Here is a 27,119-nt window from a genome sequence, read left to right as displayed (position 1 = left end):
TGTCTATTGGTATATTATGCAGATCACATTTACCATCCCTTACCTCTTCAATGACTCCCATAGGCCTCTACACTATGGACAAGGTGAATGAAAACCATTATCAGAACTTTTTTTCACCACAAACAGCATCCCGGAGACGCCTCTTCACTGTTGACGTTGAGACTGGTGTTTTGCGGGTACTATTTAATGAAGCTGCCAGTTGAGGACTTGTGAGGCGTCTGTTGTTCAAACTAGAAACTCTAATGAACTTGTCCTCTTGCTCAGTTGTGCACCAAGACCTCCCACTCTTTCTATTCTGGTTAGTTTTCTCTGTTCTGTGACGGGAGTAGTACACAGCGTTGTACCAGATCTTCAGTTTCATGGTAATTTCTCGCATGGAATAGCCTTCATTTCCGTACACACCGGGATCTGCTGGCTAGAGCTAGTTTACAATGTATGGACTTCTAGAAAGAATAAGTCCTCAGACATCAAAAAGGAGGACCAAGGCACTTTTCATTACTTCATCAGAATGCTTTTGAGTCCTCCCTGACGAAGGCCATGCAGCCGAAACGCATCCATTTTTTTAAACTTTGTTTCCATTCAACATGCCATACAAATAAAGGCATTTTAATTCATTATTTGAATAGTGCCTTAGTCCTCCTTTCACCAAAGAGCACACTGTCTACCAAAACCTACTATTGTGTACCTTAGCGGCACTTCCCTTCCTCAAGTGGTCAACATCCTGGTCCTCTGCCGACATGCCACACCCCCTCCCATTGCACTGTATGTATTAGCACATTTTAAAACACAAAAGGGAAGGTTTTGGTAGAGCTGTGAACTTGTTCCTTTCATTTTGAGCATCTATGTCAATGACTCTGAAATATCTATTTGCATAAATAGTTAATTGATTTACTATTGACCTCCAGTGAGTTTTATTGTTGAGATTTATCCTAAATCGAAGAGGGATAATTGGATTCAGCATAAAGACAAATTCTTACTCGTAGCCAATAGTTAAGCCTACGTAAAATAAATATAGGCACAGAATTGACAACAGTTCCATATCATCTTTAATAGATTGAATTCAAATATGTATCAATACTTGTCATTTTACACATGTTAACATTGCCCCTGGACCCCACCCACCCACCCACCCACATGTTGATTTTATGTCCTTAAGTCACATTAAGCCATCGTTGGGAGAACAAGCATTTTAGAATGTCCCACACTTCTTCTGTGAATGGAATTTTGGGTAATTTTTTTTATTCTCCGCAGATCTACCATTACTGATAAGGCTCCTGTGTGCTCATTGAGAGTCTGTAAAGAATGAGTTGTAGAATGTGCGCCAGTCATGCAGCCCAATTAAACACTGCTCTATACATGTCCCCCTCAACTCTCTGGCCTCTCTCCAAACTGAACCCGTCTCATCCTCCTCATCCCTGGTTTGCCCATGAACTTTGTGCTCTGAAACAAGCTGGCTGGAGCCTGAGCAGGAAGTCTGGGCTCAAACTCCACCTACAGAGATGGCCTCTGCTGCCAGGTCCATCTACTTCAACAGCTCCAATAAGAACCCCCAGACTCTTATTCCCCACTGTCAAGAAACTACTTCAGCCCCGTGACCACACCTTATCTACTCTCTTGACTGAACTCTGCAACTCCTTCAGTTTTTTTTTTTTCAAGGACAAGATTAGTTTAATCACCGAGCGATAAATCTGCCGCAACTGTTACCCCTGAAACCCGACTCTCCACATTCAGCCCCCTATATCTCTCAACTTGACATGTCACCCAGGACGACAACCTGCTCTCAGGATCCTCTCATCAAAGCCTGCCTGCCTGCTCTCTGTCCACACCATCAACCTCTCCCTCGCCCATGGAGCTGTCCCGTCCATGTACAAAACAGCTGCAGTCACTCCCATCCTAAAGAAGCCCGGACTAGATAGTCATTGAGGATCGCCTCATCTCCAACCTCCTCGCTAAAACACTTGAAAAGGCCAGCTGCCTCTCCACTACAAACCCACCTCCTGAACAATAACCTATTTGAGCCCATCCAGTCTGGATTCCGCCCCCGTCAGTCATCAATGACCTAACCTCTGCTGATGTCAGTGCCCTCAACATCCTGATTTGTCTTTGACACGTTGAGCCAACAAGTCCTGGTCATCAGGCTAGCGGGTCTGGGTGTTGAGGGCACTCTCCTGGCTACAATCATACCTCACCAACCAGACCCACTACATCTCACTCAATGGCCATACCTCACACAGCTGCAGTTTCACATTGGGTGTCACTCAGGGCTCTGTGCTGGGCCCCTTACTCTTCATCTACATCCTCCCCCTTGGCCAGATACTCCATCACTTCAACATCCAGTTGCCATAAATTGTTAACCTAACCATTGATGATACCATTGTCTCTGCCTCAACCCAGGTGTTATCCTGGACTGCACCCTCTTTCCACCACTACATCTGTCGCTGAAACCCAGATCCAAGCATTTATCATCTCCCGTCTCGACTTACTGCAACTCACTAATCTCCAGGCATCAATGCAAGCTCCCTCCATAAGCTCCAAATGGTTCAGAACTCTGCAGCCGAACTCCTCCCTCACACTCGTTTCCCTTCTTTAAGCCCCTCTCACGGTTTTGTTTCTTCCTGCCGTTGTCTTGATGTCGTCTTGTTTTCTGTTTAGTTTCCACAATGGTAAAAGCGACATTGAAAATAAGTCCCATGTATTATTATAATAAACAGGGACACTATCAATTGTTGTCACCATCCAATATATATATATATATGGATAAAACATCAAATACACTTAAGTGTTTTTGAAAATAACATACCTGGTTACCTGCATTAAGTACCAACTCCAGTTGAACAAAGGCTTTCTGCAAAACATAAGGCAGATTGTAGTTCTGGACGAGCCTTGTGAACAGAATGCGCAACAGTATCGTCCACATACAAGTGGAGGTTACAATTTCTTACAAACCAATAGTGTTTATATAGATAGCAAAAAGTACAGGGCCCAAAATCGACCCAGGGGAGGGGGGGGAGGGGGGGGGGGCACCGTTTAGTACTAAAGGAAACTTTACTTAACACCATCAGAAGTGTCCTCTCGGTCAGGTTGTTTTCAAACCAAATGCAGGTTGCCTGACCCAGGCCAATTTTTATTTAAGTAGGCAAGTCAGTTAAGAACAAATTCTTATTTTCAATGACGGCCTAGGAACAGTGGGCTAACTGCCTTGTTCAGGGGCAGAACGACAGATTTTTACCTGGTCAGCTCGGGGGATTCGATCTTGCAACCAGTCGATTACTAGTCCAACTCTCTACCTGCCGCCAAAATTGGTCAACACAATCGAAAGACTTCCACAGGTCTATAAAAAGGGCAGCACAATGTCATTTTACAATGTAATTGATCAGCAAAGACGTAGCAGATATAGTGCTATGATGAACACCTAACTGATTCAATGAGGTGAAGCACTTCTCACAGTCAGAACAAGAGTACGACTTCTCTCCTGTACTTATTCGCTGGTGGTGTTTGAAGCTACCCACATTCAGAACATTGATAAGGCTTTTTTTTCCTGTGTGCACTCTCTTATGAACGGTTAGATGACTTGGTGAGGTGAAATCCTTCCCCGCGGTTAGAGCAGGAGTAAGGTTTTTCTCCTGTGTGTTTTACTTGCGAAGGTTCAGGCTGTCCAGATGAGATTCTTCCACACTCGTCAGATCATTAGTAAGGCTTCTCCCCTGTGTGCACTCTGATGAAGTGTTAGATTGCTTGATGTGGTGAAGCATTTCCCGCAGTCAGAGCAGCAGTACGGCTTCTCGCCAGAATGTTTCCGCAGGTGTCTTTCAAGATATGATGGGAATGGGAAACTCTTCCCACAGTCAGAGCAAGAGTAAGGCTTCTCCCCTGTGTGAGTTATCCGATGAGAGGTTAGATGACTTGATGTTGTGAAGCATTTCCCACAGTCAGAGCAGGAGTACGGTTTCTCTCCAGAATGTTTCCGCAGGTGTATTTCAAGATATGATGGGAATGGGAAACTCTTCTCACAGTGAGGACAGCGGTGAGGCTTCTCTCCAGTGTGTGTTCGCTGGTGCACATTCAAGCCACTCAGTTGCGAGAAACTCATCCCACAGACCGAGCAGGAATAAGGCTTCTCTCCAGAATGTTTTCGCATGTGTCTTTCAAGATATGATGGGAATGGGAAACTCTCCTTACACTGAGGACAGTGGTGAGGCTTCTCTCCAGTGTGTGTTCGCTGGTGCACATTCAAGCCACTCAGTTGAGAGAAACTCATCCCACAGTCAGAGCAGGAATAAGGCTTCTCTCCAGAATGTTTACGCAGATGTCTTTCAAGATATGATGGGAATGGGAAACTCTCCTCACAGTGAGGACAGTGGTGAGGCTTCTCTCCAGTGTGTGATCGCTGGTGCACGTTCAAGCCACTGCGTTGAGAGAAACTCATCCCACAGACAGAGCAGGAATAAGGCTTCTCTCCTGAATGTTTTCGCAGGTGTCTTTCAAGATATGATGGGAATGGGAAACTCTCCTCACAGTGAGGACAGTGGTGAGGCTTCTCTCCAGTGTGTGTTCGCTGGTGCACATTCAAGCCACTCAGTTGAGAGAAACTCATCCCACAGTCAGAGCAAGAGTAAGGCTTCTCTCCGGAATGTTTTCGCACGTGTCTTTCAAGATATGAAAGGAAAGGGAAAATCTTCTCACAGTGGGGACAGTGGTGAGACCTCTTCACTTTACTCACTTTCCGACGATGCTTGACTGGAGCAGGAAATGTCTCAACTTGGTCAGAGGAGTTAGGGGTCTCTCCTGTGTAAATGACAACAGAACATCAAGTGAGCTGGTGAAACACAAATGCTTAATTTTTGCATCAAATTAAAAGAAAGCAATGTGCCCAATAAAGCAGTCCTGAAATGGGTTACTTACAGTAGGTTTCTCTGCTTTGGAACTAATGAGCAATCATTTTGACTGCATTCTAACAGTGTAATTTAATCAATTTCATATATGCTTTCACAATAATATTGTGAAATATTTATAATTTTTATGAACCTCTAAGGTAACAAATATATTTTACTTTATTTCAAGCACAATAGCATATTCCTTTGTTTGTTACTCTGTAATAAACAAAACCACTAAAAACATGTGTTCAATCAATTTAATTAATGGAGCGCCCTTTTGTTATGACTATGAAACAGAAAGTGTGTGTGTGTGTTGGAACAAGGTAAAAGCTTGTTTTTATAACGACAAAAACAACAAAATGCCCAAGATGTGCAGTCAAATGATAAACAATTTCCCGCTCACACAGTGTACTTTTAAGCAGGTTAGAGTAGACTGATATAACTGCTTGGATTGGGTGGACTGATATTAGGTTACATACCATTTTGAGATTTATAATTAGAAGATGCGCCTAGTTTCCTGAAGCGGGTCACATGTCGCGGGTCACATGTCGCGGGTCACAACTTCACAGGAGAGCTGTTTGAACGTAAACCTTTTTGGGGGAAGAAATTCCTTCTTGAATGTGAACTTTCATGTGCCTTAAACTTGTATGTCATCTGTAAATACGAATAAAAATGTTAAATTATGAGCCTAGTTGGTTAAGCCACAGAAAAAGGACAGTAACCTTCCCGCTAGCCATGATTGGCTGAGGTAATAAGTGGGCTGGACATGCCGAGAGATGAGTTTGGATTGCTTCTGTCCATTTGAGCTGGTCAGTATGTGAAGGTAATCCTGTCTAACGCAGCTTTAAAAAAAATATATATATATTGTTTAAAACTTAGACTATGCAAGTATCCATTTCAATAGAATGTCACCACAACAACTATTTCAGGACATTCTCGTCTGAGTACCAGAGCGCAGAATAACGCTGGAGGGGATGGCCGACGTTTTACTGGCTCCTAACCGGCTGTGCTATTTTGTTCCGTCTTTTCGCATTGCTTAACTTATTTTGTACCTAAAGTTGCTGCTACCGTCTCTTATGACCAAAAATAACTTCTGGACATAAAGACCAGCGATTACTCACCTCGAACTGGAAGAATAAGGTTTCTTTAAAAACAGTCCGACGGGAAGGATTTACTGCTTTCTCAGGAACGGGCCCAAATCCCTGTCATTTACGATGGCGAAAAAAAGGGGGCGGAGGTCGGGCTGCCTTCGGAGAATTCGTAGGCGAGTGAGTAAACTCCCACTGCCATCCTTTCTATTGGCCAACGTGCAATCATTGGAAAATAAAATGAATGTCGTACGATCAAGATTACACAACCAACGGGACATTAACAACTGCAATATCTTATATTTCACTGAGTCGTGGCTGAACGACGACACAGATAATATTGAGCTGGCGGGATTTTCTATGCACCGGCAGGACAGAGAAGCTATGTCTGGTAAGACGAGGGGTGTTTATTTGTCAAGAACAGCTGGTGTGCGATGTCTAATATTAAATAAGTCTTGAGGTAGAGTACCTTATGATAAGCTGTAGACCAACCTATCTACCAAGAGTTCTCATCTATATTATTCGTAGCCGTCTATTTACCATCACACACCGATGCTGCCACTAAGACTGCACTCAACCAGCTGTTGAAGGCCATAAACAAACAAGAAAATGCTCATCCAGAAGCGGTGCCCCTAGTGGCCGGGGACTTTAATGCAGGCAAACTTAAATCCATTTTTACCTAATTTCTACATGTGCAACCAGAGGAGAAAAAAAAACTCTAGATAACCTTTACTCCACACAGAGATGCACACAAATCTCTCCCTCACCATCCATTTAACAAATCTGACCATAATTATATCCTCCTCATTCCTGCTTACAGGCAAAAACTAAAGCAGGAACTACCAGTGATTCGCTCAATATGGAAGTGGTCAGATGACGCTGACGCTACGCTACAAATGGCATTGAGGAGTATACCTCAGTCAAACCCAGCGGCGAGCTTCCCAGTGACGCGAGCTTACCAGATGAGCTAAATGCCTTTTATGCTCGCTTCGAGGAAAGCAACACTGAAGCATGCATGAGAGCACCAGCTGTTAACAACTGTGTGAAAACACTCTCGGTAGCTGATGTGAGCAAGACCTTTAAAACAGGTCAATATTCACAAAGCCACGGGGCCTGATGGATAACCAGGATGTGTACTCAAAGCATGCACGGACCAACTGGCAAGTGTCTTCACTGACATTTTCAACATCTCCCTGACGGAGTCTGTAATACCTACGTTTCAAGCAGACTACCATAGTCCCTGTAACCAAGAACACTAAGGTAACCTGCCAAAATGATTTTCGCCCCGTAGCACTCACGTCAGTAGCCATGAAGTGCTTTGAAAGGCTGGTCATGGCTCACATCAACAGCATCCTCCCGGATACCCTAAACCTACTCCAATTCGCATACCACTCAATCAGATCCACAGATGACACAATCGCACTCCACACTGCCCTTTCTCACCTGGACAAAAGGAACACCTATGTGAGAATGCTGTTCATTGACTACAGCTCATAGTTCAACACCATAGTGCCCACAAAGCTCATTACTAAGCTAAGGACCCTGGGACTAAACACCTCCCTCTGCCACTGGATCCTGGACTTTATGACGCGCCGCACCCAGGTGGTGAGGGTAGGTAACAACAAATCCGCCATTCTGATCCTCAACACTGGGGCCCCTCAGGGGTGTGCTTAATCCCCTCCTGTACTCCTTGTTACCCACGACTGCGAGGCCAAACACAACTCCAACACCAAGTTTGCTGACAACACAAGTGGTAGGCCTGATCACAGACAACGATGAGACAGCCTATAGTATACAGCTAACCGATCGCTGCAGCTGTACATAGTCTATTGGTAAATAGCCCACCCATTTTCACCTACCTCATCCCCATACTGTTTTTATTTATTTACTTTTCTGCTCTTTTGCACACCAATATACCTGTACATGACCATCTGATCATTTATCACTCCAGTGTTAATCTGCAAAATTGTAATTATTCGCCTACCTCCTCATGCCTTTTGCACACATTGTATATAGACTCCCCTTTGTTTTCTACTGTGTTATTGACTTGTTAATTGTTTACTCCATGTGTAACTCTGTGTTGTCTGCTCACACTGCTATGCTTTATCTTGGCCAGGTCGCAGTTGCAAATGAGAACTTGTTCTCAACTAGCCTACCTGGTTAAATAAAGGTGAAATAAAATAAAAATAGTGAGGTCAGACCTGGCAGTGTTGTGCCAGGACAACAACCTCTCCCTCAATGTGAGCAAGACAAAGGAGCTGATTGTGGACTACAGGAAAAGGTGGGCCGAACAGGCCCCCAATAACATTGACGGGGCTGTAATGGAGCGGGTTGAGTTAAGTTCCTTGGTGTCCACATCACCAATGAACTATCATGGTCCAAGACAGTTGTGAAGAGGGCACGACAACACCTTTTCCCCCTCAGGAGACTGAAAAGATTTGGCATGGGTCCCCAGATCCTCAAAGTTCTACAGCTGCACCATTGAGAGCATCCTGAATGGTTGCATCACCGCCTGGTATGGTAACTGCTCGGCATCTGACCTTAAGGCGCTACAGAGGGTAGTGCGTACAGCCCAGTACATCACTGTGGCCAAGTTTCCTGCCATCCAGGACCTATATACTTGGCAGTGTCAGAGAAAAGGCCCAAATAATTGTAAAGACCCCATTCACCCAAGTCAGAATGTTCTCTCTGCTACCGCACGGCAAGCGGTACCGGAGCACCAAATCTAGGACCAAAAGGCTCCTTAACAGCTTCTACCCCAAGGCATAAGTCTGCTGAACAATTAAGCAAATGGCCACCGGAATATTTACCCACCCCATCCATTTGTTTTTTACACTGCTGTATCTATGCATAGTCACTTCACCCCTACCTACACGTTAGGTAAATTACCTTGACTAACTTGTGCCACCACACATGGACTCTGTACCGGTACACCCCCCCCCCCCCCCCCCCTAATTATTTTTTACATTATTTTGTAAATATTTTAACTCTTTCTTGAACTGCCCTCTTGGTTAAGGGCTTGTAAGAATTTCATGGTTGTCTACACACGTTGTATTCGGTGCATATGACAAAGTTTGATTTGAATTTACGAACATCCAACACCTGAATATGCAATTGACCATTTTTAGGACCTTCCTCTAGAGGTCCTGGATGGCAGGCAGCTTAGCCCCAGTGATGTACTGGGCCATTCGCACGACACTCTGTAGTGCCTTGCGGTCGGAGGCAGAGCAGTTGCTGTACCAGGCAGTGATGCAACCAGTGCGCTCGATGTTGCAGCTGTAAAACGTTTGAGGATCTGAGGACCCATGACAAATATTTTCAGTCTCCTGAGGGGGAATAGGTTTTTGTCGTGCCCTCTTCATGACTGTCTTGGTGTGTTTGGACCAAGATAGTTTGTTGGTGATGTGGACACCAAGGAACTTGAAGCACTCAAACTGCTCCACTACAGCCCCGTCGATGAGAATGGGGGCGGACTCGGTCCTCCTTTTCCTGTAGTCCACAATCATCTCCTTAGTCTTGGTTATGTTGAGAGATAGGTTGTTATTCTGGCACCATCAAATTATATTTGTCACATACACATGGGTAGCAGATGTTAATGCGAGTGTAGCGAAATGCTTGGGCTTCTAGTTCCGACCATGCAGTAATATCTAACAAGTAATCTAACCTAACAATTTCACAACAACTACCTTATACACACAAGTGTAAAGGAATGAATATGAAATATGTACGTAAAAATATATATGAATGAGCGATAGCCGAACGGCATAGGCATGATGCAGTAGGTGGTATAGAGTACAGTATATACATATGAGATGAGTAATGTAGGGTATGTAAACATTATATACAATAGCTAGTGAGACATTTTTTACATCAATTTTTCATTATTAAAGTGGCTAGAGATGAGTCAGTGTGTTGGCAGCAGCCACTCAATGTTAGTGGTGGCTGTTTAACAGTCTGATGGCCTTGAGATAGAAGCTGTTTTTCAGTCTCTCGGTCCCCGCTTTGATGCACCTGTACTGACCTCGCCTTCTGGATGATAGCGGGGTGAACAGGCAGTGGCTCGGGTGGTTGTTGTCCTTGATTATCTTTTTGGCCTTCCTGTGACATCGGGTGGTGTAGGTGTCCTGGAGGGCAGGTAGTTTGCCCCCAGTGATGCGTTGTGAAGACCTCATTACACTCTGGAGAGCTTTAAGGTTGTGGGTGGAGCAGTTGCCGTACCAGGCGGTGATACAGCCCAACAGGATGCTATCGATTGTGCATCTGTAAAGGTTTGAGTGTTTTTGGTGACAAGCCAAATTTCTTCAGCCTCCTTCTTCACCACGCTGTCTGTGTGGGTGGACCATTTCAGTTTGTCCGTGATGTGTTATAGATAGGGGGATGCTGTTTCCTGAAGTCCACGATCATCTCCTTTGTTGACGTTGAGTGTGAGGTTATTTTCCTGACACCACACTCCGAGGGCCCTCACCTCCTCCCTGTAGTCCGTCTCTACCACTAGTGTCGTCTGAAAACTTGATGATTGAGTTGGAGGCATGCATGGCCACGCAGTCATGGGTGAACAGGGAGCACAGGAGGGCTGAGAACGCACCCTTGTGGGGCCCCAGTGTTGAGGATCAGCGGGGTGGAGATGTTGTTACCTACCCTCACCACCTGGGGCAGCCTGTCAGGAAGTTCAGGACCCAGTTGCACTGGGCGGGGTCGAGACCCAGGGTCTCGAGCTTAATGATGAGTTGAGGGTACTATGGTGTTAAATGCTGAGCTGTAGTTAATGAACAGCATTCTTACATAGGCATTCCTCTTGTCCAGATGGGTTAGGGCAGTGTGATTGCGATTGTGTCGTCTGTGGACCTATTGGGGCAGTAAGCAAATTGGAGTGGGTCTAGTGTGTCAGGTAGGGTGGAGGTGATATGGTCCTTGACTCTCAAAGCACAAAAAGTATTTAGTCAGCCACCAATTGTGCAAGTTCTCCCACTTAAAAAGATGAGGCCGGTAATTTTCATCATAGGTACACTTCAAATATGACAGACAAAATGAGAGAAATAAAATCCAGAAAATCACATTGTAGGATTTGTTATGAATTTATTTGCAAATTATGGTGGAAAATAAGTATTTGGTCAATAACAAGTTTCTCAATACTTTGTATAAACCCTTTGTTGGCAATGACAGAGGTCAAACGTTCTCTGTAAGTCTTCACAAGGTTTTCACACACTGTTGCTGGTATTTTGGCCCATTCCTCCATGCAGATCTCCTCTAGAGCAGTGATGTTTTGGGGCTTTTGCTGGGCAACACAGACTTTCAACTCCCTCCAAAGATTTTCTATGGGGTTGAGATCTGGAGACTGGCTAGGTCACTTGAAATGCTTCTTACGAAGCCACTCCTTCGTTGCCCGGGTGGTGTTTTTGGGATCATTGTCATGCTGAAAGACCCAGCCACGTTTCATCTTCAATGCCCTTGCTGATGGAAGGAGGTTTTCACTCAAAATCTCACTATACAGCCCCAAAGCCTGATGTTTCCACCCCCATACTTCACAGTAGGTATGGTGTTCTTTGGATGCAACTCAGCATTCCTTGTCCTCCAAACACGACGGGTTGAGTTTTTACCAAAATGTTCTATTTTGGTTTCATCTGACCATATGACATTCTAACAATCTTCTTCTGGATCATCCAAATGCTCTCTAGCAAACTTCAGATGGGCCTGGACATGTACTGGCTTAAGCAGGGGGACACGTCTGGCACTGCAGGATTTGAGTCCCTGGCGGCGTAGTGTGTTACTGATGGTAGGCTTTGTTACTTTGGTCCCAGCTCTCTGCAGGTCATTCACTAGGTCCCCCCGTGTGGTTCTGGGATTTTTGCTCACAGTTCTTGTGATCATTTTGACCCCACGGGGTGAGATCTTGCGTGGAGCCCCAGATCGAGGGAGATTATCAGTGGTCTTGTATGTCTTCCATTTCCTAATAATTGCTCCCACAGTTGATTTCTTCAAACCAAGCTGCTTATCTATTGTGTGGGAGAAATTAGGTACATATATGGATAAATATACTGTCCTATATAAAAGAGGGATGCATTTGCCATTCTGGTAAGGTACATTGTCTATTGTATAGGACAGGAAGCCAGAGTGGGGCCATGGGAGAGGGCAACACCTAGGGCAGCTGGACATACAAAGGTCAGAGGTTATCTAAGGAGGGGGTCAGCCAAAGGACCAATTGATGGATTACAGACATCAATCACATCACAGGAGACAAGTCTGTTTGATCTTAGACAACCATATGAAGAGAAGGCGACCAGAACAGCTAGGCACCCTAAAGCTAAAGGAGATGAAAGACACCAAAAGGGACACATGGAGTTAATAACAGGGTATGAACACAGGCCACAGGAAAGGGGAATGTATAGTATTTTTAGTATAGCTGAGCATGCTAAAAACAGAAGAGACACATAGTCTGCTAACCCTAGATAACACACAAACAGGAGAACGCATTAAGCTGAGTGAAGGGTCAAAGCAAGGGTCTTGTCACCATTAGGATCTAATGGAAAGCAGATGGGGGCGTTATTGGGCTGAACAAGCAGGAAGCACGGATTGGGATGTAACTTAATTTGCATATGGGAGGGACTTATATGGTAGGTGTATAACTCAGAGTGAGGGCTCTGAAAAAGTGTGTGTGTTCCGCGGACCGCTCCGGCTTATGATACTGTTGTATTAAAAGTCTATATTGATTTTCACAAAGTTCTTGGTTGTGTCATATTTGAACCGATTTGCCACTACAATTGCAGATTCAGTCTTCCCAGCCTGGTGCAGGTCTACAACTTTGTTTCTGGTGTCCTTTGACAGCTCTTTGGTCTTGGCCATAGTGGAGTTTGGAGTGTTTGAGGTTGTGGAAAGGTGTCTTTTATACTGATAACAAGTTCAAACAGGTGCCATTAATACAGGTAACGAGTGGAGGACAGAGGAGCCTCTTAAAGAAGAAGTTACAGGTCTGTGAGAGCCAGAAATCTTGCCTGTTTGTAGGTGACCAAATACTTATATTCCACCATAATTTGCAAATAAATTCATTAAAAATCCTACAATGTGATTTTCTTTCTCATTTTGTCTGTCATAGTTGAAGTGTACCTATGATGAAAATTACAGGCCTCTCTCATCTTTTTAAGTGGGAGAACTTGCACAATTGGTGGCTGACTAAATACTTTTTTGCCCCACTGTATATCCAATAGTTCCTCCCGACTGTATGTAATAAAACAAATAAAACAAATATTTCCTGGGATAACAATGTAAGAAATAACACATGAAAAAAAATACTGCATACTTTCCTAGGAACGTGAAGCGAGGCCGCCATCTCTGTCGGCGCCAAGTCTCTGACCTCCTCCCTATAGGCTGTCTCGTCGTTGATCAGGCCCACTACTGTTGTGTTGTCTGCACACTTAATGGTGTTGGAGTCGTGCCTGGCCATGCAGTCGTGGGTGAACAGGGAGTACAGGAGAGAACTGAGCACGCACCCCTGCGAGGCTCCAGTGTTGAGGATCAGCATGGCAGATGTTTTGCTACCTACCCTTACCACCTGGGGGTGGCCCATCAGGAAGTCCAGGATCCAGTTGCAGAGGGAGGTGTTTAGTCCCAAGATTCTTAGCTTAGTGATAAGCTTGGAGGCCACTATGGTGTTGAACGCTGAGCTGTAGACAATGAACAGCATTCTCATGTAGGTGATCCTTCTGTCCAGGTGGGGAAGGGCAATGTGGAGTGCAATAGAGATTGCATCACCTGTGGATCTGTTTGAGCAGTATGCAAATTGGAGTGGGTCTAGGGTTTCTGGGATAATGGAGTTAATGTGAGCCATTACCAGCCTCTCAAAGCACTTCATGTCTACGGACGTGAGTGCTACGGGTCTGTAGTCATTTAGGCAGGTTACCTTAGTCCCTGTGCCCAAGAACACAATGGTGGTCTGCTTGAAGCATGTTGTTATTAGACTCAATCAGGGACATGTTGAAAATGTCAGTGAAGACACCTGCCAGTTGGTCAGCACATGCCCGGAGAACATGTCCTGGTAATCCGTCTGGCCCCGCAGCCTTGTGTATGTTGACCTGTTTAAACGTCTTACTCACGTCGGCTACGGAGAGCGTGATCACACAGTCGTCCGGAATAGCTGATGCTCTCATGCATGCCTCAGTGTTGCTTGCCTCAAAGTGATTTGGCTCGTCTGGTAGGCTTGTGTCACTGGGCAGCTCGCGGCTGTGCTTCCCTTTTGTAGTCTGTAATAGTTTGCAAACTCTGTCACATCTGACATGCATTGGAGCCGTTGTAGTACGATTCAATCTTAGCCCTGTATTGACACTTCGCCTGTTTGATGTTTCGTCAGAGGGCATAGCAGGATTTCTTATAAGCTTCCAGGTTAGAGTCCCGCAACTTGAAAGCGCCAACTCTAGCCTTTAGCTCAGCGCGGATGTTGCCTGTAATCCATTGCTTCTGGTTGGGGTATGTACGTACAGTCACTGTGGGGACGACGTCCTCGATGCACTTATTGATCACGCCAGTGACTGATGTGGTGTACTCCTCAATGCCATCAGAAGAATCCCAGAACATATTCCAGTCTGTGCTAGCAAAACAGTCTGATTGTATACATAACACTACCTCATCTATCACTGATAGTGATATTGTTTGTACTGTATATTATTTATATTGACTATCTATTTCTACTATGCAATATTTATAAAATATTTTTATCTGGACACTGTTTAACTGGAATTGTTCCTTATTGTAGGCTACTACTTTTAGTCTTAATCTTTACTACACTACTGACTGTTGAGCACATGACCTCACATGTGAATCCTTAAAGAGATGGGTGGGGCTAAGGCTTAAGGTGTGATTAATGCTGAATGGGTGTCGACAAAGTAGAGCTCTCCAGGAGGTATCAAAGCATTCAAAGGCCATATTCTCAAAAGTGAGTTACAAGGTGATCAACTTTCAAAGCAGAATTACTTTCCCATTGTTCCTCAACTGTAGTGTATGATATACAATGTTGTAGCTCTACTTTTACCCAATGTAAAAAAAATATTATAATAATCCATTTCAAATGTTGTTTCATAAGACCGATTTGAGCTGGGTCGGTCACATGTACCAATACAATAGAATGGACTATCCTGTTATTCATTCACAATTGGAGATTCCATAATTATGCATTGTTCACTTTAGGGATTATAGTGTTGAAGACCCACTCCAGCCTCCCCTAGAGCCTAATGTAGCACCTGATTTCATTAACAATAGTACCTCAATAGGTGATCCAGGTGTACTCCAACTTAGCACAAATGCGTGTGTGTGTGTGTGTGTGTGTGGAGTCACATCAGATCTTCTTCAGAGCATATCTAATTTGTAAAAATTAGTAGAAAAATATCTGAATTAGGCTGCTGTTTCGGGCCATTTGTTATCAAGTAGCCACTGGTTGGTGGGGGCAGCAGTTAGCCTAGTGGCTAGAGCGTTGGGCCAGTAACCGAAAGGATGCTGGATCTAATCCCCGAGCTGGTAAAAATCAATCATTCTGCCCCTGAACAAGGCAGTTAACCAACTGTTCCCCGGAAGGCCGCCATTGTAAGAATTTCTTAACTGACTTGCCTAGTTCAATTCTTAAAAAAGGCGCAATTGTCCTACATTGCCCTCTATTGTTCTCGCAAGCAAGAGGGGAAGCCGATGATATCAGACCACCTCCTTGAATTGCCAAACTCTTGAATTCTGCAATTGTTTAAAAAAAAAAATCAAATAAAGACTATTTTGCTCAAAACCTCGAATGTACTGAATTTACAAGCATTTCGCTACACCCGCAATAACATCTGCTAAACATGTGTATGCGACAAATAAAATGTGATTTGACTTGGAATGTCATTTTTTTTCCACAGGAAAAGTTTTTATTTTTATTTATTTTTTAAATAGCTGGAGTGGGACTTTAAACTGTGACGTCAACTAGTGTGTTCCTGGATCCTGACGGCCTAAAAAACTAGATCAAACCTGCTCTTACCATGATCAGATTCCCCAAAGTCACCCTTCTCCTCTTCTTTAAAGGTGACATTCAGCCCAAGTGTTTGACTGCTGTCTGCCAACTTCACTGACGCCATCTCTGGACTCTCTTCTGTGTAAATGGGAACAAGGAAAAGGTTAAACTATGTTAACTTGCATTGACTTGAGGAAATGAAATGGATACTAAAACCATGTAGCAAAGGGGTTGGCGAGCAACTAAATAACCCAAGTATGTCCTTTTAAAATGCCTGATGTCCCAAACCAACGTGTCCTAACCCCAGCCCCACGTGTCCTAACCCCAGGCGTCCTAACCCCAGCCCCACGTGTCCTAACCCCAGCCCCACGTGTCCTAACCCCAGCCCCACGTGTCCTAACCCCAGCCCCACGTGTCCTAACCCCAGGTGTCCTAACCCCAGCCCCACATGTCCTAACCCCAGGCGTCCTAACCCCAGGCGTCCTAACCCCAGCCCCACGTGTCCTAACCCCAGGTGTCCTAATCCCAGCCCTACATGTCCTAACCCCAGGCGTCCTAACCCCAGGCGTCCTAACCCCAGCCCCACGTGTCCTAACCCCAGGTGTCCTAACCCCAGCCCCAGGTGTCCTAATCCCAGGCGTCCTAACCCCAACCCCAGGTGTCCTAACCCCAGCCCCACATGTCCTAACCCCAGGCGTCCTAACCCCAGCCCCAGGTGTCCTAACCCCAGGTGTCCTAACCCCAGCCCCAGGTGTCCTAACCCCAGGCGTCCTAACCCCAACCCCAGGCGCCCTAACCCCAGGCGCCCCAACCCCAGGCTCCCCAACCCCAGGCGCCCCGACCCCAGGCGCCCAAACCCCAGGTGTCCCAACCCCAGGCGTCCAAACCCCAACCCCAGGCGTCCTAACCCCAGGCGTCCTAACCCCAGCCCCACGTGTCCTAACCCCAGGCGTCCTAACCCCAGCCCCACGTGTCCTAACCCCAGGCGTCCTAACCCCAGGCGTCCTAACACCAGCCCCACGTGTCCTAACCCCAGGTGTCCTAACCCCAGCCCAAGGCGTCCTAGCCCCAGGCGTCCTAACCCCAGCCCCACGTGTCCTAACCCCAGGCGTCCTAACCCCAGCCCCACGTGTCCTAACCCCAGGCGTCCTAACCCCAGCCCCACGTGTCCTAACCCCAGGTGTCCTAACCCCAGCCCCACGTGTCCTAACCCCAGCCCCACGTGTCCTAACCCCAGGTGTCCTAACCCCAGCCCCACATGTCCTAACCCCAGGCGTCCTAACCCCAGCCCACGTGTCCTAACCCCAGACGTCCTAACCCCAGCCCCACGTGTCCTAACCCCAGGTGTCCTAACCCCAGCCCTACATGTCCTAACCCCAGGCGTCCTAACCCCAGGCGTCCTAACCCCAGGTGTCCTAACCCCAGGCGTCCTAACCCCAGCCCCAGGTGTCCTAACCCCAGGTGTCCTAACCCCAGCCCCAGGTGTCCTAATCCCAGGCGTCCTAACCCCAACCCCAGGTGTCCTAACCCCAGCCCCACATGTCCTAACCCCAGGCGTCCTAACCCCAGCCCCAGGTGTCCTAACCCCAGGTGTCCTAACCCCAGCCCCAGGTGTCCTAACCCCAGGCGTCCTAACCCCAACCCCAGGTGTCCTAACCCCAGGCGCCCCAACCCCAGGCTCCCCAACCCCAGGCGCCCCGACCCCAGGCGCCCCGACCCCAGGCGCCCAAACCCCAGGTGTCCCAACCCCAGGCGTCCAAACCCCAGGTGTCCTAACCCCAACCCCAGGCGTCCTAACCCCAGGCGTCCTAACCCCAGCTCCAGGCGTCCTAACCCCAGGCGTCCTAACCCCAGGCGTCCCAACCCCAGCCCCAGGCGTCCTAACCCCAGGCGTCCTAACCCCAGCCCCAGGCGTCCTAACCCCAGGTGTCCTAACCCCAGCCCCACTAACCCCAGGCGCCCTAACCCCAGCCCCAGGCGTCCTAACCTCAGGCGCCCTAACCCCAGTCCCAGGCGTCCTAACCCCAGGTGTCCTAACCCCAGGCGTCCTAACCCCAGCTCCAGGCGTCCTAACCCCAGGCGCCCCAACCCCAGGCGCCCCAACCCCAGGCGCCCCAACCCCAGGCGTCCCAACCCCAGGCGCCCCAACCCCAGGCGTCCCAACCCCAGGCGTCCCAACCCCAGGCGTCCCAACCCCAGCCCCAGGTGTCCTAACCCCAGGTGTCCCAAGTGAAAAATAAGATAACATCTTAAAAATAATGTAACCAATCTGTCTCTGACTAAAAATACGAAAATATGAAAACCAGCAGACACTTTGGCCCTTGAGAACCAGAACAACACTGGAGTAACAGCTGTTGATAGACGTCCGGGTGTAATCATTAGTGCACACGGTAGCAAACAGTTTGGCCTGATGCAGATCATTTTGCAATGGAAACCGTTTATTCAAGGAACCAAACGGAAGCAAACAGAAGCAAACGCAACAAAACAGGGAGGGAACTGCCTGAAATGTGTCCAATAGAAACTAATTTACATTGCAGAACGTTTTAGTCATTTTATTTGCCTCTAAACGTAAAGTTCTGAGCAATTCTTTGATAATTCCATGGTAAACCCTGCTCTGTTACCTGGGTAATATCACATTCCCATGATAAACCCTGCTCTGTTACCTGGGTAATCATCACATTCCCATGATAAACCCTGCTCTGTTACCTGGGTAATATCACATTCCCATGATAAACCCTGCTCTGTTACCTGCGTAATCATCACATTCCCATGATAAACCCTGCTCTGTTACCTGCGTAATCATCACATTCCCATGATAAACCCTGCTCTGTTACCTGGGTAATATCACATTCCCATGATAAACCCTGCTCTGTTACCTGGGTAATATCACATTCCCATGATAAACCCTGCTCTCTTACCTGGGTAATATCACATTCCCATGATAAACCCTGCTCTGTTACCTGGGTAATCATCACATTCCCATGATAAACCCTGCTCTCTTACCTGGGTAATATTACATTCCCATGATCAACCCTGCTCTGTTACCTGGGTAATCATCCTATCCCCATGATAAACCCTGCTCTGTTACCTGGGTAATCATCCTATCCCCATGATAAACCCTGCTCTGTTACTTGGGTAATCATCCTATCCCCGTGATAAACCCTTCTGTTACCTGGGTAATCATCCTATCCCCATGATAAACCCTGCTGTTACCTGGGTAGTCATCCTATTCCCATGATAAACCCTGCTGTTACCTGGGTAATCATCCTATCCCCATGATAAACCCTGCTGTTACCTGGGTAATCATCCTATTCCCATGATAAACCCTGCTGTTACCTGGGTAATCATCCTATTCCCATGATAAACCCTGCTGTTACCTGGGTAATCATCCTATCCCCATGATAAACCCTGCTGTTACCTGAGTAATCATCCTATTCCCATGATAAACCCTGCTCTGTTACCTGGGTAATCATCCTATCCCCATGATAAACCCTGCTCTGTTACCTGGGTAATATCACATTCCCATGATAAACCCTGCTCTGTTAGCTGGGTAATCATCACATTCCCATGATAAACCCTGCTCTGTTACCTGGGTAATATCACATTCCCATGATAAACCCTGCTCTGTTACCTGCGTAATATCACATTCCCATGATAAACCATGCTCTGTTACCTGGGTAATATCACATTCCCATGATAAACCCTGCTCTGTTACCTGGGTAATCATCACATTCCCATGATAAACCCTGCTCTGTTACCTGGGTAATATCACATTCCCATGATAAACCCTGCTCTGTTACCTGCGTAATCATCACATTCCCATGATAAACCCTGCTCTGTTACCTGGGTAATATCACATTCCCATGATAAACCCTGCTCTGTTACCTGGGTAATATCACATTCCCATGATAAACCCTGCTCTCTTACCTGGGTAATATCACATTCCCATGATAAACCCTGCTCTGTTACCTGGGTAATCATCACATTCCCATGATAAACCCTGCTCTCTTACCTGGGTAATATTACATTCCCATGATCAACCCTGCTCTGTTACCTGGGTAATCATCCTATCCCCATGATAAACCCTGCTCTGTTACTTGGGTAATCATCCTATCCCCGTGATAAACCCTGCTGTTACCTGGGTAATCATCCTATCCCCATGATAAACCCTGCTGTTACCTGGGTAATCATCCTATCCCCATGATAAACCCTGCTGTTACCTGGGTAGTCATCATATTCCCATGATAAACCCTGCTGTTACCTGGGTAATCATCCTATCCCCATGATAAACCCTGCTGTTACCTGGGTAATCATCCTATTCCCATGATAAACCCTGCTGTTACCTGGGTAATCATCCTATTCCCATGATAAACCCTGCTGTTACCTGGGTAATCATCCTATCCCCATGATAAACCCTGCTGTTACCTGGGTAATATCACATTCCCATGATAAACCCTGCTCTGTTACCTGGGTAATATCACATTTCCCATGATAAACCCTGCTCTGTTACCTGGGTAATCATCCTATCCCCATGATAAACCCTGCTCTGTTACCTGGGTAATATCACATTCCCATGATAAACCCTGCTCTGTTACCTGGGTAATCATCACATTCCCATGATAAACCCTGCTCTGTTACCTGGGTAATATCACATTCCCATGATAAACCCTGCTCTGTTACCTGCGTAATATCACATTCCCATGATAAACCCTGCTCTGTTACCTGGGTAATATCACATTCCCATGATAAACCCTGCACTGTTACCTGCGTAATCATCCTATTCCCATGATAAACCCTGCTCTGTTACCTGGGTAATCATCCTATCCCCATGATAAACCCTGCTCTGTTACCTGGGTAATATCACATTCCCATGATAAACCCTGCTCTGTTACCTGGGTAATATCACATTCCCATGATAAACCCTGCTCTGTTACCTGGGTAATATCACATTTCCCATGATAAACCCTGCTCTGTTACCTGGGTAATCATCCTATCCCCATGATAAACCCTGCTCTGTTACCTGGGTAATATCACATTCCCATGATAAACCCTGCTCTGTTACCTGGGTAATATCACATTCCCATGATAAACCCTGCTCTGTTACCTGGGTAATATCACATTTCCCATGATAAACCCTGCTCTGTTACCTGGGTAATCATCCTATCCCCATGATAAACCCCGCTCTGTTACCTGGGTAATATCACATTCCCATGATAAACCCTGCTCTGTTACCTGGGTAATATCACATTCCCATGATAAACCCTGCTCTCTTACCTGGGTAATCATCGCATTCCCATGATAAACCCTGCTCTGTTACCTGGGTAATATCACATTCCCATGATAAACCCTGCTCTGTTACCTGGGTAATATCACAATCCCATGATAAACCCTGCTCTGTTACCTGGGTAATATCACATTCCCATGATAAACCCTGCTCTGTTACCTGGGTAATATCACATTCCCATGATAAACCCTGCTCTCTTACCTGGGTAATCATCGCATTCCCATGATAAACCCTGCTCTGTTACCTGGGTAATATCACATTCCCATGATCAACCCTGCTCTGTTACCTGGGTAATCATCCTATCCCCATGATAAACCCTGCTCTGTTACTTGGGTAATCATCCTATCCCCGTGATAAACCCTGCTGTTACCTGGGTAATCATCCTATCCCCATGATAAACCCTGCTGTTACCTGGGTAATCATCCTATCCCCATGATAAACCCTGCTGTTACCTGGGTAATCATCCTATTCCCATGATAAACCCTGCTCTGTTACCTGGGTAATATCACATTTCCCATGATAAACCCTGCTCTGTTACCTGGGTAATCATCCTATCCCCATGATAAACCCTGCTCTGTTACCTGGGTAATATCACATTCCCATGATAAACCCTGCTCTGTTACCTGGGTAATCATCACATTCCCATGATAAACCCTGCTCTGTTACCTGGGTAATATCACATTCCCATGATAAACCCTGCTCTGTTACCTGGGTAATCATCACATTCCCATGATAAACCCTGCTCTGTTACCTGGGTAATATCACATTCCCATGATAAACCCTGCTCTGTTACCTGGGTAATATCACATTTCCCATGATAAACCCTGCTCTGTTACCTGGGTAATCATCCTATCCCCATGATAAACCCTGCTCTGTTACCTGGGTAATATCACATTCCCATGATAAACCCTGCTCTGTTACCTGGGTAATATCACATTCCCATGATAAACCCTGCTCTGTTACCTGGGTAATATCACATTTCCCATGATAAACCCTGCTCTGTTACCTGGGTAATCATCCTATTCCCATGATAAACCCTGCTCTGTTACCTGGGTAATCATCCTATCCCCATGATAAACCCTGCTCTGTTACCTGGGTAATATCACATTCCCATGATAAACCCTGCTCTGTTACCTGGGTAATATCACATTCCCATGATAAACCCTGCTCTGTTACCTGGGTAATATCACATTCCCATGATAAACCCTAATCTGTTACCTGGGTAATCATCACATTCCCATGATAAACCCTGCTCTGTTACCTGGGTAATATCACATTCCCATGATAAACCCTGCTCTGTTACCTGCGTAATCATCACATTCCCATGATAAACCCTGCTCTGTTACCTGGGTAATCATCACATTCCCATGATAAACCCTGCTCTGTTACCTGGGTAATATCACATTCCCATGATAAACCCTGCTCTGTTACCTGGGTAATATCACATTCCCATGATAAACCCTGCTCTCTTACCTGGGTAATCATCCTATCCCCATGATAAACCCTGCTGTTACCTGGGTAATCATCCTATCCCCATGATAAACCCTGCTGTTACCTGGGTAATCATCCTATCCCCATGATAAACCCTGCTGTTACCTGGGTAGTCATCATATTCCCATGATAAACCCTGCTGTTACCTGGGTAATCATCCTATCCCCATGATAAACCCTGCTGTTACCTGGGTAATCATCCTATTCCCATGATAAACCCTGCTGTTACCTGGGTAATCATCCTATTCCCATGATAAACCCTGCTGTTACCTGGGTAATCATCCTATCCCCATGATAAACCCTGCTGTTACCTGGGTAATATCACATTCCCATGATAAACCCTGCTCTGTTACCTGGGTAATATCACATTTCCCATGATAAACCCTGCTCTGTTACCTGGGTAATCATCCTATCCCCATGATAAACCCTGCTCTGTTACCTGGGTAATATCACATTCCCATGATAAACCCTGCTCTGTTACCTGGGTAATCATCACATTCCCATGATAAACCCTGCTCTGTTACCTGGGTAATATCACATTCCCATGATAAACCCTGCTCTGTTACCTGCGTAATATCACATTCCCATGATAAACCCTGCTCTGTTACCTGGGTAATATCACATTCCCATGATAAACCCTGCACTGTTACCTGCGTAATCATCCTATTCCCATGATAAACCCTGCTCTGTTACCTGGGTAATCATCCTATCCCCATGATAAACCCTGCTCTGTTACCTGGGTAATATCACATTCCCATGATAAACCCTGCTCTGGTACCTGGGTAATATCACATTCCCATGATAAACCCTGCTCTGTTACCTGGGTAATATCACATTTCCCATGATAAACCCTGCTCTGTTACCTGGGTAATCATCCTATCCCCATGATAAACCCTGCTCTGTTACCTGGGTAATATCACATTCCCATGATAAACCCTGCTCTGTTACCTGGGTAATATCACATTCCCATGATAAACCCTGCTCTGTTACCTGGGTAATATCACATTTCCCATGATAAACCCTGCTCTGTTACCTGGGTAATCATCCTATCCCCATGATAAACCCCGCTCTGTTACCTGGGTAATATCACATTCCCATGATAAACCCTGCTCTGTTACCTGGGTAATATCACATTCCCATGATAAACCCTGCTCTCTTACCTGGGTAATCATCGCATTCCCATGATAAACCCTGCTCTGTTACCTGGGTAATATCACATTCCCATGATAAACCCTGCTCTGTTACCTGGGTAATATCACAATCCCATGATAAACCCTGCTCTGTTACCTGGGTAATATCACATTCCCATGATAAACCCTGCTCTGTTACCTGGGTAATATCACATTCCCATGATAAACCCTGCTCTCTTACCTGGGTAATCATCGCATTCCCATGATAAACCCTGCTCTGTTACCTGGGTAATATCACATTCCCATGATCAACCCTGCTCTGTTACCTGGGTAATCATCCTATCCCCATGATAAACCCTGCTCTGTTACTTGGGTACTCATCCTATCCCCGTGATAAACCCTGCTGTTACCTGGGTAATCATCCTATCCCCATGATAAACCCTGCTGTTACCTGGGTAATCATCCTATCCCCATGATAAACCCTGCTGTTACCTGGGTAGTCATCCTATTCCCATGATAAACCCTGCTGTTACCTGGGTAATCATCCTATCCCCATGATAAACCCTGCTGTTACCTGGGTAATCATCCTATTCCCATGATAAACCCTGCTGTTACCTGGGTAATCATCCTATTCCCATGATAAACCCTGCTGTTACCTGGGTAATCATCCTATCCCCATGATAAACCCTGCTGTTACCTGGGTAATCATCCTATTCCCATGATAAACCCTGCTCTGTTACCTGGGTAATATCACATTTCCCATGATAAACCCTGCTCTGTTACCTGGGTAATCATCCTATCCCCATGATAAACCCTGCTCTGTTACCTGGGTAATATCACATTCCCATGATAAACCCTGCTCTGTTACCTGGGTAATCATCACATTCCCATGATAAACCCTGCTCTGTTACCTGGGTAATATCACATTCCCATGATAAACCCTGCTCTGTTACCTGGGTAATCATCACATTCCCATGATAAACCCTGCTCTGTTACCTGGGTAATATCACATTCCCATGATAAACCCTGCTCTGTTACCTGGGTAATATCACATTTCCCATGATAAACCCTGCTCTGTTACCTGGGTAATCATCCTATCCCCATGATAAACCCTGCTCTGTTACCTGGGTAATATCACATTCCCATGATAAACCCTGCTCTGTTACCTGGGTAATATCACATTCCCATGATAAACCCTGCTCTGTTACCTGGGTAATATCACATTTCCCATGATAAACCCTGCTCTGTTACCTGGGTAATCATCCTATTCCCATGATAAACCCTGCTCTGTTACCTGGGTAATCATCCTATCCCCATGATAAACCCTGCTCTGTTACCTGGGTAATATCACATTCCCATGATAAACCCTGCTCTGTTACCTGGGTAATATCACATTCCCATGATAAACCCTGCTCTGTTACCTGCGTAATCATCGCATTCCCAAATCTTCACTTCCTCTTCTATATCTTTTGTGATGATATTCAGCCGGAGAGTTTGACTGCTTTCTTTCACTGATGCCATCTCTCCTGCGGTGCCCAGGGAACTTCTTTGTCACAATCAGGACCCAGTCAGTATAGGCTTGGGCTCAGTGTGGAAGGAGAGCGGCAGGCTGGTTATCCTCGCTGTCCTAAAGTAAAGACCAGATAAACAACCTGTAAAAGGAAACAAAATGTCATTTGGTGGCTTGTTATCTAGTTAGCACACACATTCATTGTTTTCTGAGGTAGCCAGTCATTTGATCAACGTTGCTATGCTAATTTAGTTTACTGTATGGGGCCTCAGCTGGCTAAACTAAGAAATAAAGTCTAAAATTGCATGGTAGGTAGCTAGCTATTATTCGGGTTTGTTTTTTAGCTGAACCAGTATATGGGCCGAGGAGGAGATAATGAATATATGACGAGTCACACCTCTAGCCCAGTTAGCTACCATTTCATTTACTGCCGCCGGAATGTCTAAATAAACATTTACGAGCGACAGGAAAATAATTGTTTGTGCATAAGCCTAATTAATGTGTTGTTTTGGCACCTCCAATAAGCGTTGATAGATTAGGTACATGGCATACTTGGCCTAAAATAACAGATTATTTCCAGACAAGGCATTTTTTTTTAGTTACTTGTAAATTTTTATTTAGACCATTTTTGGAAGTACATACCAGGCGTGAAGGTAGTAAAGGACAATAGTTGCTCAGCGAATCCCAATATTTTTGGCAAGCAACAAACGTATATTGGCGTAACACTTGCAGAGCGGTCTAATGGGATGAATGGTAGCTAACTGGGGACTTCTCTTCTGCCCAGGAGGTGTATATTCATTATGTTTTACAACAGAAGCAGTTTACTGTTACCCGGGTTTACTCCGTTTATTATCCATGCATAGTCACTTTACCTCTGTAAAGTATATTACCTCAATTACCTCGACTAACCAGTGCCCCCTGTATATAGCCTCACTATTTATTATTTTGTTGCTCCTTAATTGTTTTTCTATTTCTCATTTTTTACTTCGTCTTATTTTAGTAAATACTTGAACTGCATTGTTGGTTAATTAAGGGCTTGTAAGTAAGCTTTTCACTGTAAGGTTGATCACCTGTTGTATTCGACGCTTGTGACAAATACAAATGAGATTTTTGTTTAATTGCCAAATTAACACAGATCAAATCGAGCGAAACGGGTAGGGACCCTAGCTACCTAAATTTGTTCAATGTAAACTCGTTTTCGTTGCAGAACATTTTCCCATTTTGAGTAAACTGTTTGTTGCAACACGTTTTACAGCGGACGAAACGTTTATCTACCAATCGGCGGTATGAATACCTTCCCAAGTAATGAAGCAAAACAAAGCAAACGAAACTGGGAGGGACATAACTGAATTTGTGCAGGTTTTAGGTCACCATTTCCCGCTAGCTACAACACATTTGGTTTAGCTAACGTTAGGTCGTTACATATTTCCCCATTTTGTTATTAGAAAACGTACGTGGTGACCGTTTTTAATGTATTGTTTGTTCACTTTAGCTATGAGTTGAGTTAACATTAGTCCGCTAACTGAAGGCCCTGTCTGGCCATTTGCCCTGCTGCAACACACCTCTCTGTAAGGTTCTTACCTGAGGCCTTGCTTCGCTCAAACGCAATAAAATCAAATAAAAAATGATTATTTTGAATCAAGTGTTTATTGTTTAACGAATAAATTGTTATTTACGCGTGGATATCTATTCCAAAGGGATCGCACACAAAAGCGATGGCAATATGCGCATTTTTCTTTTTCGACTGACTAGGCGTGTTTCAAACTACACAAACGTAGA

The 27,119-nt window shown here is 45.4% G+C and overlaps 1 protein-coding gene across 2 annotated transcripts; it reads right to left on the bottom strand.

Annotated features, from left to right (window-relative positions):
- Window positions 1–1,027: 1,027 nt before the first annotated feature.
- LOC110498222 (oocyte zinc finger protein XlCOF6.1) lies at window positions 1,028–27,119 on the bottom strand. Of its 2 annotated transcripts, none has more exons than XM_036955252.1 (4): window positions 26,922–27,119; window positions 25,252–25,482; window positions 15,954–16,064; window positions 1,028–4,785 (listed from the first exon to the last, which is right to left on the bottom strand). In XM_036955252.1, the coding sequence occupies exons 2-4, from the start codon at window positions 25,349–25,351 to the stop codon at window positions 3,680–3,682; spliced, it is 1,317 nt and encodes a 438-aa protein (XP_036811147.1). In that variant the 5' UTR covers window positions 25,352–25,482; window positions 26,922–27,119; the 3' UTR covers window positions 1,028–3,679. The 2 variants fall into 2 exon arrangements, with proteins under 2 accessions (XP_036811147.1, XP_036811148.1); XM_036955253.1 differs by having other exon boundaries at window positions 25,252–25,457; window positions 26,922–27,109.

The sequence above is a fragment of the Oncorhynchus mykiss genome, chromosome 19 (genome assembly GCF_013265735.2).
Source record: "Oncorhynchus mykiss isolate Arlee chromosome 19, USDA_OmykA_1.1, whole genome shotgun sequence".
NCBI classification, from domain to species: Eukaryota; Metazoa; Chordata; class Actinopteri; order Salmoniformes; family Salmonidae; genus Oncorhynchus; species Oncorhynchus mykiss.
The sequence above is the reverse complement of the archived record's forward strand: the minus strand, read 5'-3'. Positions and strand labels throughout refer to the sequence as shown.

Excerpts from the sequence above, each read along its gene's own strand:
- LOC110498222 (XM_036955252.1), bottom strand. The coding sequence starts at position 25,351 with ATGGCATCAGTGAAAGAAAGCAGTCAAACTCTCCGGCTGAATATCATC. Across the intron at positions 16,065-25,251 it reads GGAATGCGATGATTACGCAG|AAGAGAGTCCAGAGATGGCG; the intron begins GTAACAGAGCAG and ends CCATTTACACAG. Across the intron at positions 4,786-15,953 it reads CTTTGGGGAATCTGATCATG|GAGAGACCCCTAACTCCTCT; the intron begins GTAAGAGCAGGT and ends TCATTTACACAG.